The sequence below is a fragment of the Melospiza georgiana genome, chromosome Z, assembly GCF_028018845.1.
Source record: "Melospiza georgiana isolate bMelGeo1 chromosome Z, bMelGeo1.pri, whole genome shotgun sequence".
Classification (NCBI taxonomy): domain Eukaryota; kingdom Metazoa; phylum Chordata; class Aves; order Passeriformes; family Passerellidae; genus Melospiza; species Melospiza georgiana.
In genome coordinates, this window is record NC_080465.1 from 82028080 (window position 1) to 82046856 (window position 18777).

At 48.7% G+C, this 18777-nt stretch overlaps 1 protein-coding gene across 1 annotated transcript in view; it reads right to left on the reverse strand.

Annotated features, from left to right (window-relative positions):
* Positions 1–18777, reverse strand: part of MYO5B (myosin VB) — a 145522-nt gene that overhangs the window by 89749 nt on the left and 36996 nt on the right. The window contains exons 6-8 of the mRNA XM_058044585.1: positions 5195–5351; positions 3143–3286; positions 1621–1702 (exon numbers count right to left, since the gene is read on the reverse strand). Of these exons, the coding sequence (XP_057900568.1) occupies positions 1621–1702; positions 3143–3286; positions 5195–5351 (383 nt within the window). The remainder of the gene's footprint in view (positions 1–1620; positions 1703–3142; positions 3287–5194; positions 5352–18777) is intronic.

The window sequence follows — 18777 nt, forward strand, 5'->3', positions numbered from 1 at the left end:
CATCCACATCCCCACCGACCCCGTGAGCAGCCCCACACCTGACAGCCCCCAAAACGCTTTGGGGAGGCTTCCTCCAGCTATTGCAAGGTGAGAGGGCAGGAAACACCAAGGGAACACCCCTTCACCTTTGGAAAGAGCTGCTTCTTCTCCAACACCTGCTGGACACCTGGGCATGCTGTGACACAGCAAATGCAAAGAGCCACGGGGAGCAGCTGGAGACTGACAGGCACTGGCACCAAATTTTGATGAGAAATGACCCAAGAAGGCTTCCTTGCAGCTAATGGCCCTGGCACCCACTCCCCCTGCACCGCCAGCTGTTGCCATTACACATTCATCCCCGAGATGCTGAAGCTGAGCCACAGTCACAACTGCACAAACGTGTCCTGGGTGATGCACCAGGACAGCAAAGGCTCTCAGCCTGCACTCCTGCCAGTCACACAAACACAGATGATGCTTTTAGAGAGCTGTGATGAGTAAGACTGGTATTTCCCCTGATCCACATGTTCCCAAGAAGAGAGCAGTGATTTCACAGCTGGAGCTCTCACACGTCAACTCATCTCCCAGAAGGAGCTGAAAAAGTTTGTGTCTGAATTTTAAGATGCCAGCAAACATCATCATTACCCAGGGTATGTTTTTAAAAATGAAACACATAAATATGGCATAAACTCTTGAAAAGGGTCCATGTGATGTGCTCTGCGCAGGCAATGTGCCTACAGTGACCCAAAAGGTCATTAAGGCAAACTCAGGATTACCTAGAAACTGAAATCCCCTCTCTTCATCTGCCATTCCACTGTAGTGTGGATGGCAGCTTCTGCAAGACCCTGTGGTGGGATCAGAACCTGCCTTGCTCCCTGTTCAAAATAGGTTAAAAGCCTGGTTTAAACCTTGCTTTTCTCCCTAAGCAGCAGCAAATATTCAAGATTAAAAAATAATTAAAATTTATCCCTGTGCCACCTGCTGCAAGTGCAAACCCTCTGAATCAAGTGTTCTGCTGAGGCTTTGCTGCAAATACTGGGGGGGAAAACCCAACCCACTCCAGGAGTTAGCCATTGAAAAGAAAGAAACATAACTAATTCAAAGGACACAACCACTCCTGCCAAGACACTGGCCAGATGAGGCCACACTCACATCTGATTTAAAGCACACACCTTATGCAAGGTTGGTACAATATTAACACATGATCTCCCTGCATCAGCTGGCATACACCACAGCAGTGTAGTTTCACTGCAGCTGAAGCTACTGCAATTTCACTGCTGATTTTTACAAAATCATGGAATCACAAAATGGTTTGGGTTGGAAGGGACCTTAAAGGGACACCTTCCACTGTCCCAGGCTGCTCCAAGCCCCATCCAACCCAGCCCCAGACACTCCCAGGGATCCGGGGGCAGCCACAGCTTCTGGGGGAACCCACCCTCACCCAAGGTGCCATGTCCCTGGAGGTGATGGGGTGAGCAAACCTGTGCTCCAGCCAGCAGCAGAGCCCTGCAGTCTCATCCCCCTGCCCTCCTCCCAGGGCACACAGCCTCCCCAGGGACCTGCATTTCTGACCCCACCACCTTCCCCTGCTGCCCTCAGGCCCAGGCAGCAGCCAGCAGGGCACAGGGATGTGCCAGCACTTACTGAGTCCAAGGTCTTTGAATTCTGGGAGGCTTGAGGAGGCACAGAGCTGGTAGAAGATGTGGTAGTTGCGCTCGTCCTCTGCCTGTGGGGAAACACTGAGTTACCAGAGGCACAGAGGGGTCACAGCAGTGCTCCCACCCTCACACCGAGCCCAGGGCCATCCTGGTCCCATCCCCTGCCTCCCACCACCGAGGCCTGTCAGTGACACCAACACAAAGACATTTTCCTTGCCACCTGGGAGAAAGGAGGTGCCAAACCTGACCAACACACACAGCCCATCAGGCAAAGAAAGTAAATAACTCTGTATTACCTTCTACATCTTATCCCTCTCTGGATGAATTAAAAAGCAAGCACTGAGTTGCAAACCCACAGTAATATAAAAAGAAGGTGGCTTACTCTTCATAGCTTCTCAAAGTTGTCAGGTTTTTAAGATTTTTATAGTTGGAGCACTTTTTTTTTGTGTTTAAGGACAAAATTTTTGCAGTAGCTTCTGATCTACCTTCCAAGGAGAAGCTAAGAAAGCCTCTCCTGAGCCTGCACAAGAAACTCAAGGGAGGTGCTGTGGTAGACATCAGCCTTCTCAGCCCATCTCCTGCCCTTCTTCATCTTCAAAACTGAGCACTGCTGCCTCCATTTGTTCTCCCTGGCTCCTTATCTAACAAGTCTCCCAGGTACACCTTGTGGGAATTTATAAAATTAGAAAGTTTTGAGAAAGTTGTGAAAAAGACAGGTTCTAGAGACAGCAGGACAAGAGACAGCCCAGGACAAGGGTCATCAGGCTGGAATCATAAAGAACTCCAAGACTGAGTCCAAAAGACACATCTGGAAGCTGTGTCCACCAAGGAAGCGACAGGAGAAGGGAAAACAGCCTCAAGTTGTGCCAGGGGAGGTTTAGGTGGGCTGTCAGGAACAGTTCCTCCACGGAAAGGGCTGTCCAGCCCTGGCACAGCTGCAAAAGCAGTAGTGGAGTCCCCACCCCTGGAGGGGTTTAAAAGTCATGTGGAAGTGACACTTGGGAATGTGATCACAAGAGGATGGAAAAGGACTTTGTACAAGAGCATGGGGGGACAGGACAAGGAATGATGGCTTCCCATGGACAGAGAATAGGTTTAGGTTGGATATTGGAAAGGATTTCCTGGCTGGGAGGGTGGGCAGGCCCTGGCCCAGGGTGCCCAGAGCAGCTGTGGCTGCCCCTGGATCCCTGGCAGTGCCCCAGGCCAGGCTGGATGGGGCTTGGAGCAGCCTGGGACAGTGGGAGGTGTCCCTGCCATGGCAGGGGGGCAATGAGGTGATCTTTAAAATCCCTTCCCATCCAAACCATTCCATGATGATGATTCTGTGATGGGTATGGCAGTGCTGGGGGGACAGTTGGATTCAGCTGTCTTAGAGGTCACTTCAATGATTCTGTGGTTCTATTTGTAAAGAGATTTTTTTTTTCTTATCCACAGAAAAGACCCAGACTATTGAATTCCTGGATACAGCACCCAAAAGAAAAAAAGGACAAAGCCCCATAACTCCTCACCTGAAATACAACCCGAGATTTTTCCAGCAGATATGTCCTCATGTTGGCACCAATGATGTGGTATCTTTTATCAAAGCCAATCTGAATGTATTTCCCAAAGCGGCTGCTGTTGTCATTCCTTGTTGTTTTAGCATTTCCAATGGCCTGAATAAAACAAACAAAATTAAACATTAAATTTTAATTGATTTTTAAATTTTTTTTAACATTTTGATTTGCAATCAGTGTTATATGAACAGGCACAGGGGGTTTTGAGGGAAACACCTTCCCAGATGCAGAAGGCAGAAGAGCAATGGGACTTCGGGGAAGACTCTTCACTGAAAAGGGTTTTTATGGAAGAAAAATGCATACAAGCAGCAACAAATATTTGTACAGCAATTAAACCATCCACATCCCAAAAGCCTCAACATTTGAGTTGAGGATGCCCCCATCTTTGTTCAGAGTCACCTTATAGGATGCCTCCACCTTTGTTCAGAGTCAACACCAGCAGCTTCCCTGGATAGGTCTCCTTCCCCCACAAGCCCATTTACCTCAGGGTTTTTCTGCAAACCAGGCAGTTTTCTTTTATGTTTTTTTCTGAATAGGCAATGTTCTCATCAATTTCCAATAAAGACAGGCAGGTTGCCTGGCCTCAGCACTTAGAAATTACGGCCAGAACTGAACACAGGCAGGAAAATTAGAGCAATAAAATTCTGGGGTCATATAGAAGAATAGTGTGCACAATTAATTTTTTTCTTGGATGGTTTTAAGTGCCCCCCTGGTAGTGCAGCTGCATTTCACAGAGGCAGGGGAGACGGGTGAGGAAAGGAGTAAACTTTAAGCGGGTTTACCACGCGTACACCTGCAGGAAACCAGCCAGATTTCCCCATCAGCCACACACCTGCTGGCTTTTCTTACTGCTCACCTGCAGCCCCACTGGCCTGGACACTGCAGCTCACCCTCAGGGGTGTCAGGCCACAGGTGCTGCCACTTGTCAGGCTGTGTCTCACCCCCTCTCTGTGTGTCAGACAATCTGGCACAAGTGATGGAAAGCCTCCCTAAAGGCTGAGCCAAGCCTAAGGTTAAGCACAGGACAACACCACACTGCACTAAAGCAGCATTGCTGGCTCCTGCCTTGAAAGTCACACGAGTCTGAAGAGCTTCATGGACTTTGGAAAAGCCCGAATCAGCTGAAGGTACTTCATGGCTCCAAAATCTGTTTGGAAAATGGGATTTAGGCACTCAGACATTTATTTTCACCATCTGGCTTCAGTGAAAGGAAACAAAGCTGCTTTCCCCCTTTCTTTTGTATTTATAAGAAGAATTCTTTTCCTTCAGAGCAGGGATTTCCCTAAAATGAGACTCGTTACTCCCCTATCACAGATCAACTGGGTTGGAAAAGCCCTCCCAGCCCATCAAGCCCAAGTTGTGCTTGATGCCCACCTTGTCACTAGCCCAGAGCACTGAGTGCCACATCCAGGCTTCACTTGGACACCTCCAGGGATGGGCACTTCAACACCTCCCTGTACAGCCCCTTCCAATGCCTGACCACCCTTTCCATGAAGAAATTCCTGTAATGTCCAGCCTAAACCTCCTGTGGTACAGCTTAAGACCGTGTCCTTTGGTCTCATTGCTGTTGCCTAGGGGAAGAGGCCGGTACATGACTGATAGTAACAGAAAACTAACAAAAATAAAAATTAATTTAAATATCTCAGATTAATCCCTCCTTCTATATTCCATGTCTGTACAACAAAAGAAGGAGATTAGGAGTAACAAAGGAGGAAGAAGATGATAAAACACTAACAGTGCCGGCTGCATTCTTGAGCTCTCCACTCTGGAGCCCCATCAATGCCCAGTCCTGGACATGTGGTGGGGATACTCAGGCTCAGCTTTAAGACCATCAAATGCAGGTGCAATTGGGGTGGTCTAAATGGAGGCTGTTGGTGCCTCTCTGCCTTTCAGCCCAGCTCCAGTTGATTTACAGCTGTTATGCTGTAAACCCCCAGGTTTGTCACTATCCTTGTGACTTAGGGCGAGACAGAGTGATCAGGACAAAGGAAAGGGAGCAGCTTTTACCTCCATGATGGGGCTGGAGGCCAGGACTTTGGCTTCGATGTTGGTCTCGCTGGCGGAGCCCCCGACGGTGGCGAAGAAGCGCATGGCGTATTTGGCAGAGACCGTCTTGCCCGCCCCCGACTCCCCGCTGACGATGATGGACTGGTTTTTCTCATCCCTGGGGGAGCCAGAGCAGCAGAGTCAATGAAAGATAAGCTCCTCTGAGTTAATCCATTTTCCTGTTTGCTGTTTGCACCCTCATCCCGCGTCGCCGGTCCCTCGCCCTGTGGCCACCCACGTTACAGACACTGGATTTCTCCTGGACTAGGAAAGTAATACACAGCTGTGACACTTCCCAGAGAACACATGGAGGACATTGGACATCTCCAGAACACCCCCAGACACTGGACATCTCCAGGACATCCCCAAAGGCTGGCAGAGGCAGTGGGAACTGAGCCCCTGCATGAAGCACTGCTGCCTCCCTCATCCTGAGACTCTGGGGAGCCCGTTTCTTACACAACACCCAAACTCTGCTGCTGGGCATCTGTCTGGAGAACTATTAACAGACATTGGCTGAGTTTCAGCTCCTAGTTCTGTATATTTAATTTTCCCTCCCAGCTCCTTCACTCAAGCATTTGAGACTTTGCTCATTAAAACACAGTCAACTTGTGAAAATTGCTTTTAAAACACAGTTACTCAGAAAGATTCCTCTACACTCAAATGGCATTAAAAACACTGAAGTTGTAAAATCAAGCATCCTAAAATCGGGACACAGAAGAAGTCACTTGATTCCCTGTGTAATTATATGAGTATCAGTACTTTCACGCAACTCCCAGCATCTGGTTGAAACTTTGACGACCCCAATACAAAGCAGGTCTGACATCAGACTCCCACCAGTGACTCATCCCCAAACCCTGTGGCACTGTGAGGTCACTGGAGTGCAGAGGTATTTCACCAGATACCTCCAGGGCATGGGACTTTGCACAGAGAAGCTGGGGCTGCACCATTTCATGCAGCTCCTGAGCCTTGCACAGAGCACAAGCTCTTCCAAATGCCTTTTTCCACTTGCAAAATTAATCATTCGCACAAAAGCTGTTGCAGAAGTCACCATGAAATAGCCAGTCCTTCCCAGCGTGGTACCCACCAGATACCTCCCAATAATTAATCTGTTTAACATGCTTGAGCTGCAAGGCAAAGAAAGGGCCAAGGCAGTAAGAGGAGCTCATTTTCAGACCTACATCCCTCCAGGAAAAGGTTTGCTGGCTCCAGGGCCAAGCTCCTCTGCTGCAGTGGGATTCACACCCGAGGGCATCATTAGCACACAGCAAACCCAGCAACTCTGCAATTTGGCTGCAGATTTTGGGAAGTGCAGAGTTTTCACTGCAGGATTTGTTATAAGCTCCCAAAATACCCGAGGTCTTGGGTAAGCTGTAAGGACATAATTGAGTGTGTTTTTAAGTAAGATCAACTTAAGCTTCCCAGACTCTGCCCTGGCTTCCATGAATCACAGCTGAAAGCAGGCACAGAAAATCCCATGCACAAGTACAACAATAAATGTATACCTTGCAGTTCTCTTGACATCAGGAAACACCATCAAAACATATTTCAGTTTAAGATACTCAGTTCAAGTTTATAACAGATGAGGACAGAGGCTAAATGATTGCCATACCCCACTTTTGTATTTCCAAAGTACAAAAGACGCACAACACCATTACTTCACTGTCAGGCACAAACATCTTAATTCCTTCAAGGCTCAGGATAATTGGTTTGAGAAAAAAACCTCAGCCAAGTCACATGTAGCATTTTGGTGCAGCCATGACTTTGAGGCACTTTCAGCAGCAGCAGACTGACAAGATAATTTCCAGCTCTCTCCATTTTTCAGACACCAATTCTCAAAGTGTATCTTAATCCATCCCCTAGCCAGCTAGTTCTCCTGGGTACCAGCCAAGGGGAAGGCAAGAGGGGCCTCCAAGCACCCCAGCAGCCAGGCAGCAGTGCAGAAACATGGGCTGTGAGTGGGGCACACCCTCCTGAGAGCCAGAGCCAGCATCCCAAAGTGCTGATCCCGGTGACTCACCCGGGTGGGGACAGCCTGCTCCTGCTAAGTCACGGCGCCGTGCCCTCAGCGGGCCTTGGCAGAGCCACCCCTGAGGCCTTGGCAGAGCCACCGAGGCTCTGCCGCAGCCAGCTGGCAGCATCCAGGCACGGGGCTGCCAACGTGCCAGGCTCACACCTTTGGACTCACACAGGTGTGCAGCAAACCTCTCCTGGCAGCACGGGGCAGCCAGCAGAGGAAATGCAGTGCCAGCTCCACAGAGGGGAAGGGAAACTCAGCACCAGCCCCAGAAGGGGACTGCGTGAACCTACAGCAGCAGCTCCTGGGACAGCTGATGGCTGTCCTGACTGAACTCTGATTGATGCTCCTCCATGCTTTGATCGCCTTCAGGGAGGTGGGCTGCCATCTCTCCCTCCAGGGAACAAGTGAAAGGAGGAGAGGAAACGGCCTCAAACTGTGCCAGGGAAGGCTTACATTGGATATCTGGAGGAATTTCTTCCTGGAAGGGGCTGCCAAGCCCCAGCACAGGCTGCTGCTGGGAAGTGATGGAGTGCCCCTGCCTGGAAGTGTTCAAACAAAGTGTGGATGTGGCACTTGGGGACACGGTTAAGGTGAACATGCTGGTGGTGCTGGCTGACAGCTGCACCTGATCTCAGAGGCCTTTTCCAGCCTTAGTGGATCCATGGTTTCGGACTCATGGACTGAGTTCCATCCGTGAAATCCCACACTGGCCATCACTGCAGGACCCAACAGACAAAATTCCTTTCAGCTGCCAAGAAACGGGCACAGAGAGGCTCTGGCATGGGCTGCGAGGGTGGATGAACAGGCTGTCCTTGGTCAGAGGAGAGGGAGAAGCAGAGGGAGAGGTGGCAACCAAAATCCCTGCAGAAGGAGCTCTGCAAATGCAAAGCTGTCTTGGCTTAGAGATACACTTGCCTCAAAGTTACTTCAGAATTATTGTTTCCCACCCTGCTCTGCATGACAGGTATGGCCCAAGTGGCACATCTCAGATAACATTTCCCTGCCACTTTTCTCTTGAAGCCATAAGACAAAAGCGCCACCAGTCTGGGAGTGAGTCTTCAGCTAAATGAGGCCAAAATCTCAAAAGATGCATTACCTGGCATCCAGACAGCACTGCTGCAAGGTAGTATTTGGTAACTCATTTTTTTTCTCTTTAAGGTGCACAATTATGAGTTATTGTCACCAATTTTGACTTCTTTCATTACTTCTCTATTACCTGCTGTTGGGGTGGGCCAGGCTGGGGAAGGCAGAGACCAACCCACCTGAGAGCCCAGCTAAGGACCAACCCAGACCCACGGTTCCCTTGGGCTTCAGATCTCATCACAAAAATGCCTTTAAGTGGCCTTCTGAGTGCTTTATGCCTCCCTCTGGCTTGCCTCCTTTTAAACAGACATTTGCCAAAAGACACTGAGCCCAGTGACAAAACTATGGCCAACACAATTTACTGCTGCTGCAGCCACTCTGCTGGGTCCCATTTTTCCAGAGTTTCCCAAGAATTTGCCCTGATGGCTAATGTGCTGCAATATGAAATGGGCCAGGTGAGCTCTCCATGGCACCAAAAAACTTTTGGATTATATCAATAACATAAAATGAAAAGAAAGCTGCTCTCAGCAGGCCCCTCAACCTCCTGCATTTGCAGTAATGTGTCTCTTCCGGGTTTTTTTGGTGGATAGTGCATGTTCAGACACTTATTTTCCAACTTCAGGAATAAAAGCTTTCAGGAATAAAAAGGCTGCAGAGCCTTTCCCGTGTACAAGTTAACCAACTGCTGGTGCCAGCAGGGGAAGATGGATGAACCCCACAGAGCAGCTGGCAGTGTACACGATGCTCGGGCAGCAGAAATGGTTAAAGCCAGGCAGGAGGTGTTTGTGTTCAGTGTGGAATAAAAAACACTGAAATGTTTGGCCACCATGCAGGCACAGTGTGCAACATGGCTGCTTAAAATACATTCAATTTTGGCAGTGCCGGCACAGGAGAAAATTATTATTGAAAAGAACCTGAGTAAAATGAAGTGTCTATGGGTGAATACTGCTTCTGATGCAGCATGGCAGCACTGCCCCATCTCCTCCTGGGGCTGGGCAGGCTCCTGTGCAACTCAGGGCTGCCACCACAGCTTTTTATGTGCGCACAAAGTACATCAAGGGCTCCTCTCCCCGTGGCTCACAGCTCACATGATGCTCAGGCTGGAAAACCACACCATGATCTGGGCTACAGCCCCCAGACATCAGCGAGGCAAACAAAACCACAAAGGAGCATAAGTCCAGCCAGAACAAGATCCAGAACAGTTTCTTCAATGCAAGAGGCACCAGCAGCTGCAGAGGTGCTTTGGAGGTGGGTAACACATCTTTCTGCAGGTGTTTGCCAGCTTAACAGCAATGCCCCTCAAGACCACGCACAGTAAGAGATGGGGGATGTCTCCAGCCAGCAAAACTAAGAGGGGGTCACTGGTGCTTTTACAACACATGAGAAACAGCATGGAATCATAGAAAAGCTAGGCTTGGGAAGGACCTTTAAAGGCCATCTAGAAAAGGCCATGAATGGGGACACCTTCCGTGACCCCAGGTTGCTCCAAACCCCATCCAACTCATCCTCAGACATTTCCAAAGATGAGGCAGCCACAGCTGCTCTGGGCAACCTGTAGAAATTCCTTCTTTATATCTGCTCTAGAAGTCTAATAGATAACATTTTTGAAAGGCAATATCTAAAGGCGCTGCCCAAGGCAAACAAAAGTCAGTTGGCTATGAAGAGAAAGGGCACCTCAGATTCCTTTGCTGATTAGCACTGGCTGCTAATTGCCAGCCTTTACATCCAGGGAACATATTTCCCTGCCTGCTTAAGCAGTCAGTCCTTCACCTGCAGCAACACAGAGAACACTGCTGCCCTCAGAGGAGCCCCAAAACAGTCTGGGAAAGGTGTGGAGAAGCATTCACACCCCAAGGTGCCCACCTGGACACGGAGCATCAGAGCACTCAGAGGTGTGGCACTGCTCAGTGTTTCCATGTGCAGTCCACACCACTTTAATGTATCCAGGGCAGAACATCCCTGGAAAATCCTCACTTCAGAAAAGGGGATTGTCTAGCCACTGCAATAAAGAAGGGTTTGAATCCAAGGATGGCTCTCACCACTGCTCTGCCAGAGACAGAGGAGACAAGGGACACCTCAGTGCAGATATTTACACCCTCAGCCTTCAGCAGCACTGCTTTAAAACAGTATTTGAAGACAAATATACCCAAAATATTCTTTGGACACATATATCACCAGCCAGAATTTTTCCAAAGTCATCTTTCTTTAAAGCAATAATCCAAACCCATGAGGTGGGACCTGGAACATCTAGGATTTGTTTTGACGGTCATCCCTTCAGAAAATCACCACTGGCGCAAGCAGCTTAACTGCACAACTTTATCCTGGTCTCTGCAGCGGGAGCAAAACCAGTTACACTAAAAACACAGCTTTTCCAAGAGGGAAAAGGATCTGGAATAAATGAAGGCAGAGCCAGACCCTGTGAATAACTGTCAGGGGTCACTCCAGCTTTAATCCGAGATCTGACACTAATTCTCTGTGTCGTGGAACGAGTCAATAAGTCTCTCCACCATGGAAATCATATTTAACCTACTTCTTTCAGGTTGCTTGGAGGATTAGTGCTCATAAAGCAATCTGAAGATTAAAAATCCTTTAAGTACTGTGGTTTGAATTGAGCCTGACCACAATGAGAACACCCACAAAAGCCCTGATGCATTTCTCCATTGTCAGTGCTACACAGGCTAAGAATGGGCATAGCTACTGCACTGTGTTGCTGGAAATATAAAAAATGAAAAAAATAAAAAATAAAAAATTAAAACAAATAAAATAAATAAAATAAAAATAAATAACATTTTAAAAAGAAACCATTTAATTACCACTGGGTTTCACCTCTCAAGTGATAATGACAGCAATGCAAAACTGAGACATCAACACATCAAGTACAACTATGCTTTCAAATGAACAAACAGAAGTTGCACTCTGGAGGTGAAAATCAGAGGGTTGCAGCATTGTAACCAAGAGAAAAGCCTACTCTGAAATGGTCTCTGAAGTCAAGAGTTGTTCCCATTTCTGTGGGATAACTGGAATTTAGAGCAGCGTCACTGATGAGAGTAGCAGTGGCTTCTTTTACTTGTTGGATCTAATCTGGGTTTTCAGAATCCCCATCATTGTTACTCAGGCAAACAGAAAACCACAACTTAGGGGCAGTTACACTTTTCCCTCAGAGAAACCCAACAAGATATTTTTCATCCAGTTGAACAAGAATGTTCAAGGACTTGTTTTCTGTTTACATTTTCAAATATCAGCTGCAAATGCACATTTTATGGTGCAGCTGCTGAAGCCAGCAGTGCTACAAGAACAGATTTTCAAGAGCTGCACATTCATTTGGGTAATTTTTTACTCTGTACCTTCCATAAATGGCATGGATTACCCTATACAACCTTTTTTTGGTCCTTCTTTTTTTTACACAGAAAACTATATTTAACGTAGATAATTTTATTTTTCTAGGGATAACTTTTGATACAGTGGCATGTACCCGTGGGGGAAAATAACACTGTTTTCACCAACAATCTACACCCATATCAGCGCTTCAAAATACATTCTGGTGACAAAGGACAAGTTGGATTCCAAAGAGGTGGACTTGAGTTGAACTTGATCATCCTGATGGGTCCCTTCCAGCTCAGCATGTTCTATGATTCTGAGATGCACTGGGGGTGATGCTGCCCCTGGTTACCCTGTGCAGCTTTGGAGCCCATCTGCTCACACCCCACTGGGTTTCAGCAAGGAGCCAGACAGAAAATGTGGCCTTCAATGTCTCAGTTGCTGGGGAAAAGCCTAAAAGCAGCAGTTTGGCCCAGAATGGGCAAGGATGGGCACGCACATGGAGACCAGGCAAGGTGCAGCATTGACCTCCTCCTGCGCAGCCACTCCAACAGCTTGGCGGGGCAGGGCTGCTCCCTCTCCTTAACACTCATCCATGCCACATTCCCAACACCAGGACCAAACCCCATGGAGCAGATCACGACATCTCTGCAAAGGTCAGAGTGCTTCCAGGAGATGTTCCAGTGCTCCAGGCATTTTCCCCATGGGAGCACTGGGATTCCCACAGGCCTCGGCCTGTTCATGCCCCTTCTCCCCCAACACTCCACACAGCTGGCTGGACAGGCCCCTCCAACAGCACAGAAAATTCTCACAGCTCTGACTTTCTGTGAAATGCTGAGCTGTGTCCAGTCTGGGTGACCTTCTGGCAGGACTGATGCCTCACACACCCCGTCGGGGAGGAACACAAGCTCCGTTCCAGCACTCCAGGCATTTTCCCCACAGGAGCGTTAGGACTCCTGCAGGCCCTGGCCTGTTCTTACTCCTTCTCCCCAAACACTCCACACAGCCGGCTGGAAACACCCCTCCAACAGCACAGAAAACAGAATTTCTGTGCAATGCTGAGCTGTGTCTGGTCTGGATGACCTTCTGGCAAGACTGATGCCTCACACACCCCGTCGGGGAGGAACACAAGCTCCATTCTACCACTCCAGGCATTTTCCCCACAGGAGCGTTGGGAGTCCCACAGGCCCCATCCTGTTCATGCTGCTTCTCCTCCACACAGCAGGCTGGAAGCGCCCTTCCAACAGCACAGAAAACCCTCACAGTTCTGAATTTTTCTGAAATGCTGAGTTGTGTCCTGTCTGGGTGACCTTCTGGCAGGACTGGTGTCTCCCACACCCCATCAGGGAGGAACACAAGCTGTGTTCCAGCGCTCCAGGTGTTCTCCCCATGGGAGCACTGGGACTCCCACAGGCCCTGCCCTGTTCATGCCGCTTGTCCCCAAACACGCCACACAGCCGCCTGGAAACGCCCCAACAGCACAGAAAACCCTCACAGCTCTGAGTGTCTGTGAAATGTTGAGTTGTGGCCAGTCTGGATGACCTTCTGGCAGGACTGATGCCCTGCACACCCCGTCGGGGAGGAACACGAGCTCCTCAGCCTCATGGAAACGAGGCCAGCAATTCTTTTGTGTGCTGTTCCCAAGGAGAGCAAAACACGCACTCAGCCAGCTTCCCCAGCTCTCTGGCACCCTGATGCTCTGTTCTGTGCTGGGATCACACCACAGAGCATCCCTGGCTCCAGCCCAGGCCACCTGCAAGCTGCTGGAGCGCTGCAGAGGGAGGAGGCTTGGGCTGCATCCTCCCAAAAAGCACCACACACAGGAAGGAGCTATGGGATGCTGTACCAGCAGATCGGCTCTGGAGTACCAAGAGGACAGGTCAGTTGTTCTTCCACCCCATGCCAGTCCCAGAAAGAAGGTCCTGACAACTGACAACCATCCTAAGCTACTGCTGCTTGGAAAACCCCCACACTGCTATCTGACTAATTGATCAATTGATGAACATTAGGAGAACCCCAGAAAGGGACTTTCAGAAACACACTGTGGGTTCCCCATCCTGAGACCTCCAGAGGTTCACTGAGGGTGTGAGGTGGCCAGCAGTGACTGGGAGGTGGGCAAGGCCAGTGACAAGTCTTTGGGCTCTCATGTAATTACACTGCTCATAAATGCTGTTTTGAATGTTTAATGATACTTGGTGTTGCAGCTGCCTCCCCTCAGAGCTCCAGCAGTTCTCCTGCATCACAGCAGTAGTTACATGTTTGATGTAGGCTATTATCCCTCCTTCCAGTGATACTTCACACACACACTCATTACTTTCAGGCCTTTCTCTACCTTAAGCTTTCCCATGCCAGTTCTGTCCCATTTATGAGTATTTATGATTTTTCTATAAGGAATGTTTCATTTATTATTAAATCTGCTAGCAAGTAGCACAGTCCTTATTCCAAATTGCCAAAAATAAAAAAAATTACATTTAAAAGAAGTTCATTAGCTGGCCACTTATCCGCAGAGCATCTCTGTCCTGTCACATAGCAAGTAAGATCAGAGGGTTTCTCCTCCAGTTCTTGGGAAATATTTCCTGCAGTGTCTCCCATAGATATGTTTTCTACATATCACTTCAAGAGAAGAAAAGTAATCCCTAGGGTCTTAGATCAGCGCCATCACATTCATGGGATAGCTCTTGCAAAACCTCCTCCCCTCATCCCCATCCCACTTTTAACTCTAAACAGAAGATAATTCCTTCAGTTTTCCAGTTTCCTGAATTCAAGGCTCTTGAGTTGTTTTTCTTCTGGTCCCCTTTTTAGACCAGAGCTTTACTTTTGGGATGATCCCTGCTGCACAGCCCTGGTGAGGGGCAGCACAGCTCAGTGCCCCAGCTCCCTGCAAGCCCCTACCCAGCCTCATTCCCCTGGAGACAAAACCCTTCCCTGCCTTTAATATAACACAGGATTCAGCCTTATTTACTGTGCCAGTCTGATTCCCCTTGCATCTCTGTCGGGGGTTAATCTCTCTTTTAACTCCTATCTGCTCTCTCTTTGAACAGCTTTAAATCCTCCTGTAAAAGCTTGAAATGTGAAGTGCTATGAAAGGGCATCCCCCACTGTGCCCACACCCCTCCCTGAGTCTATTTGCTTGTGTGCAGGGCTGTCGCTGCAATTTCTGCTCTTTTCCAGCTCCAGCCTTGCCCCCCAGAGCAGGAAAGGGAGCCCTGGTCACCTCAGGCAGCCCCAGTGGCACCTGCCTCTCTGCAGGACAAGACATTTCCCCTGTGGCTGCAGGGAGCAGAGATTTTGACAGTGCAGTGCAAAGCCTGGGTGCTCTAACTTCCAATAAAAATGGAAAACCACTGCTACACAGACTTACCTGTCTGCAGTCCAAGTGTTTGGTGGCAGGAGCAGCATGTGGCACTGGGGCTGAAGGGAGGAGATACCCTATTTCCATACAATTTACAGTTCAGGAGTTTCACAGCAGATGTTGAGCCTGGTTGGAGCTGCAGATACCAGGCAGGGGTTATCTGGTACCCACCGAGCTGCATTTCAGACAAGATATGCAGAAGCTGAACTCATCCATCAAATCACTCCTGCATTTCTTATTTTATTCATTCTGCAAGAGCTACCAACAACACTGTGAGCAGATCCTCAGGTGGGGAAGGAGGAAGCTCCAGTCCAGCCAACAGGTCACCAGGACAGCTGCCTTCCCACTGATATTGCAAGGGTCAGGTAAGGCCTGAAGAGCCCCTCTGTGCTCCTGGCAGAACACCACACTGTTCTGCTGTTTGGAATTAGCAGTTTCATGTGAAACAGACCCAAGATATTTTTTTTCCTAGCCTCATACAACAGCTTCGCAGGGATGCACCTGTGAAAGCATTGGCCAGACAGAGGCACCAGGGAATAAAGCCCACAGCACTTGACCCAGTCCTTGCACTTCTCAGAAGGTTTTCACAAGCCCTTTATTACCCGAGATCTCTGCCACGGTGAGAGCTGGACACGGGCCTCCCTTTGTGTCCATCACCTGGCATGGGCTGCTGCCATTTCACACCCAGGGCCCAGGCTGAATGGTGTGACATTCAGGCTCCTTTGCTCCAGGCCCAGCCCCTTCCCAGCTCCCTCAGCCTCTCCTGGGGCTCCAGCCCCTTCCCAGCTCCGTTCCCTGCCCTGGACACGCTCCAGCCCCTCATGTCCTTCTTGCCATGAAAGCTCAGAGCTGTCCCCAGCTCATCCTCGGCAGTGCTGGCACAGAGCAGTGTGAAACATGCGCTGCTCAGGTCAGGCTGACTGCAGCAGAAATGCAGGTTTCCAAGAGGGAATTTTTGCCAGACTCCAGGCTCCTACCCAGAGGGATGACACACAGGGAAATCAAAGCCAGGATGTGGGCACACAAGGCATCTTTTGTTCCTCTGCAAGAAAAGCAAGAATCAGCCAGGCCATCAGCAGCTGTGCTGTCCTTTTGTGTGACCATGGCACAGCTTTCAGATTGTTCCCAGGAGGGCAAACACCTTCTGTGGCCCCTCAGCTCCACTGCACCTCTCCAGGACAGGACCCTGACCAGAGCAGGTGCCTGAACTGCCTTGCAGACAATCCATGTCCCAAGGCACTCATTGCTCCCATCCCAGCACCACTAACAATCACTGAATGATCCATCCTTCCACCATCTCACCACCTCTAACAATCACCACCACTAACAATCACCAAATTATCCATCCTTCCACCATCCCAGCACCACTAACCATTACTAAATGATCCATCCTTCCACCATCCCAGCACCACTAACCATCACTAAATGATCCCTCCTTCCACCATCTCAACACCACTAACAATCACCAAATTATCCATCCTTCCACCATCCTAGCACCACTAACAATCATTAAATGATCCCTCCTTCCACCATCTCAACACCACTAACCATCACAGAATTATCCATCCTTCCATAATCCCAACACCACTAACCATCACCACCACTAACAATCACTAAATGATCCATCCTTCCACCATCCCGGCACCTCTAACAATCACCACCACTAACAATCACCAAATGATCCATCCTTCCACCATCCCAGCACCAGAAACAATCACTAAATGATCCATCATTCCACCATCTCACCGCCACTAACAATCACCAAATTATCCACTCTTCCACCCTCCCAACACTTGACTCCACCGCCTCCAGCAGCAGCACTTGGAGCAAACTGACTCCATGCTGCTCATTTTGTTTAAAGCAACACTGTTTCAGTGAACTGAGTGTGTTTAGTCCCACACTGGGTATCTGGGGAGTTTCTAAAGAGCTGGCCACTGTAAAAATTAGAGGATGTCACATATGAATTTTAATCACTTGCCTGTTTTTGGTTTTGGTTTTTTCTTAAGCTGTTTCACATGCAAGTGCTGCAAAAACATCCTTTTTGTGAAAAGCTCACGCTTAAAGGGGAGTTTTAATGCACACTGAATCCACTGTAGGTGTTCAGGTGCTTTATGAAAAATTCTGACTCAAAAAAGGGATCAGGTGTTGTTACACAACATCTGCAGCACCACCAACGCCTTTCAGTTTTTCCTTTTCCTTTTTCTTTTTTTTTTTTTTTATTTATTTTTGGTGGGTTTTTTCCCTTTTAAATTGGCGTTTTCTGATGACAGGACAAAAGCAAACACAGGATGCTACACAGTCACCTGTGAGGGTGCCTCCTGTCCCTCTCTTGGGCACTGAGGCTGAGTCAGTGGGAAAGCACAGGAGCAAGTCACTAACACTTGTACACACCAACTGCCTTACACTCTGCCCTGCCACCCTATCTCTGCACGGAAAGCTCAGAAAAAAAAAATCTAATTACCTCCAATTTTTCTCATTTAACACAGTCTTAAGTTTTGTGCCCTTTTCCCTTGCCATCTCACTGAATCCCATTCAATCCCCTTCACTGTGCTTTCCCTGTGTGCTCTGGGTCACTAATGGACATAGAATATTCAAAAAACCCCAAGACTGGCCAGACTGTTTTCCCTGCTCTCAGTCACCTTGCAAGTTTGACCTTCTGAGACAGCAGGCTTGAGTTTTATTGCTGATCTGTAAGGATGCACCAGACATATTCCAATTGTTTAAAAGCTGAACTGCAAAAGAAGTGATATCTTTGCACCAGTTTAGGTTTAACAAGCCACGTCCCACCTCACCCCAAAGCAGCAAAGCTGAGCTGCAGACATGAGGCATCCCACAGAGTCAGCATTTCAGCTGGAAAAAGGGCAAAAAGAACTCCTTTATCCATCACCCAGGGGCTATGCCATCCACACCCCCTGCCCCCAGAGCTCCTTCACTCTCTTTGGAGCACCATGGAGGGAAAAGCTCAGATCAAGCTACAGAGAACACAACACTCACCCAGGAGCACTCAGACTTAAACTCAGTGTGCCACATTTTAAGGCACATTTCAAATAACCAGGTAGATTCCTATAATCCATGTCCCAATCTCCTCTCAGCCCTGTCTGAAACCCTCTTTTGTACCCAAGCCTGCAATTACCATAATAACAGCCCATAACAGCACCAGAGGAGCACTGAGCAGTGAGCGCCTTGCCTGAGAGCTCTGAAGGTGGTTATTTTCCTGTCCCCTTCAAACAGAGCAGCCTGAACCACCCAGAGACAGCAGGTATCCTTTATGGGCTGCTGTCAAAAGTAGCTTTATTCTGATAAGGAGGGAAGCAGAGACAAGCATTGTTAGCTAGAGCTGCTATCCCTCTGCCTGTATAATTCCTGAGGGATGTGGGAGAACAAACTTCAGCACCTGAAGTTTGTCCCTACACGAACTTCAGCAGAAAAGCGAGTTGCTGGCTTGTGTTTTAGACATTTGCCCTGGAAAACCCACAGGTCCTGTCCACACGGGTCAGCAAAACCCTGGTGTCTTCTAAAAGAGCCTGCACCTTGCTGCTTACTCTGGAATCACACAAGAACAAAATCCTAAGCCTTCCTCTTTCTGTAGGCAGGTCCCCAGATCCCTGAACTGTTCTCAAAGCAGTTTTGCCCAGAGCACAAGCACTTGCAGGAGTGCACTGCAGGCTGGACTCAGTTTGGGTGCAATCCATCCAATCTCTGGCCATGGCAGTGCTCCTCCAGATGCATTTCTGGATTGAAATCTGGCTCATTTTTATTAGAAATACATCCTAA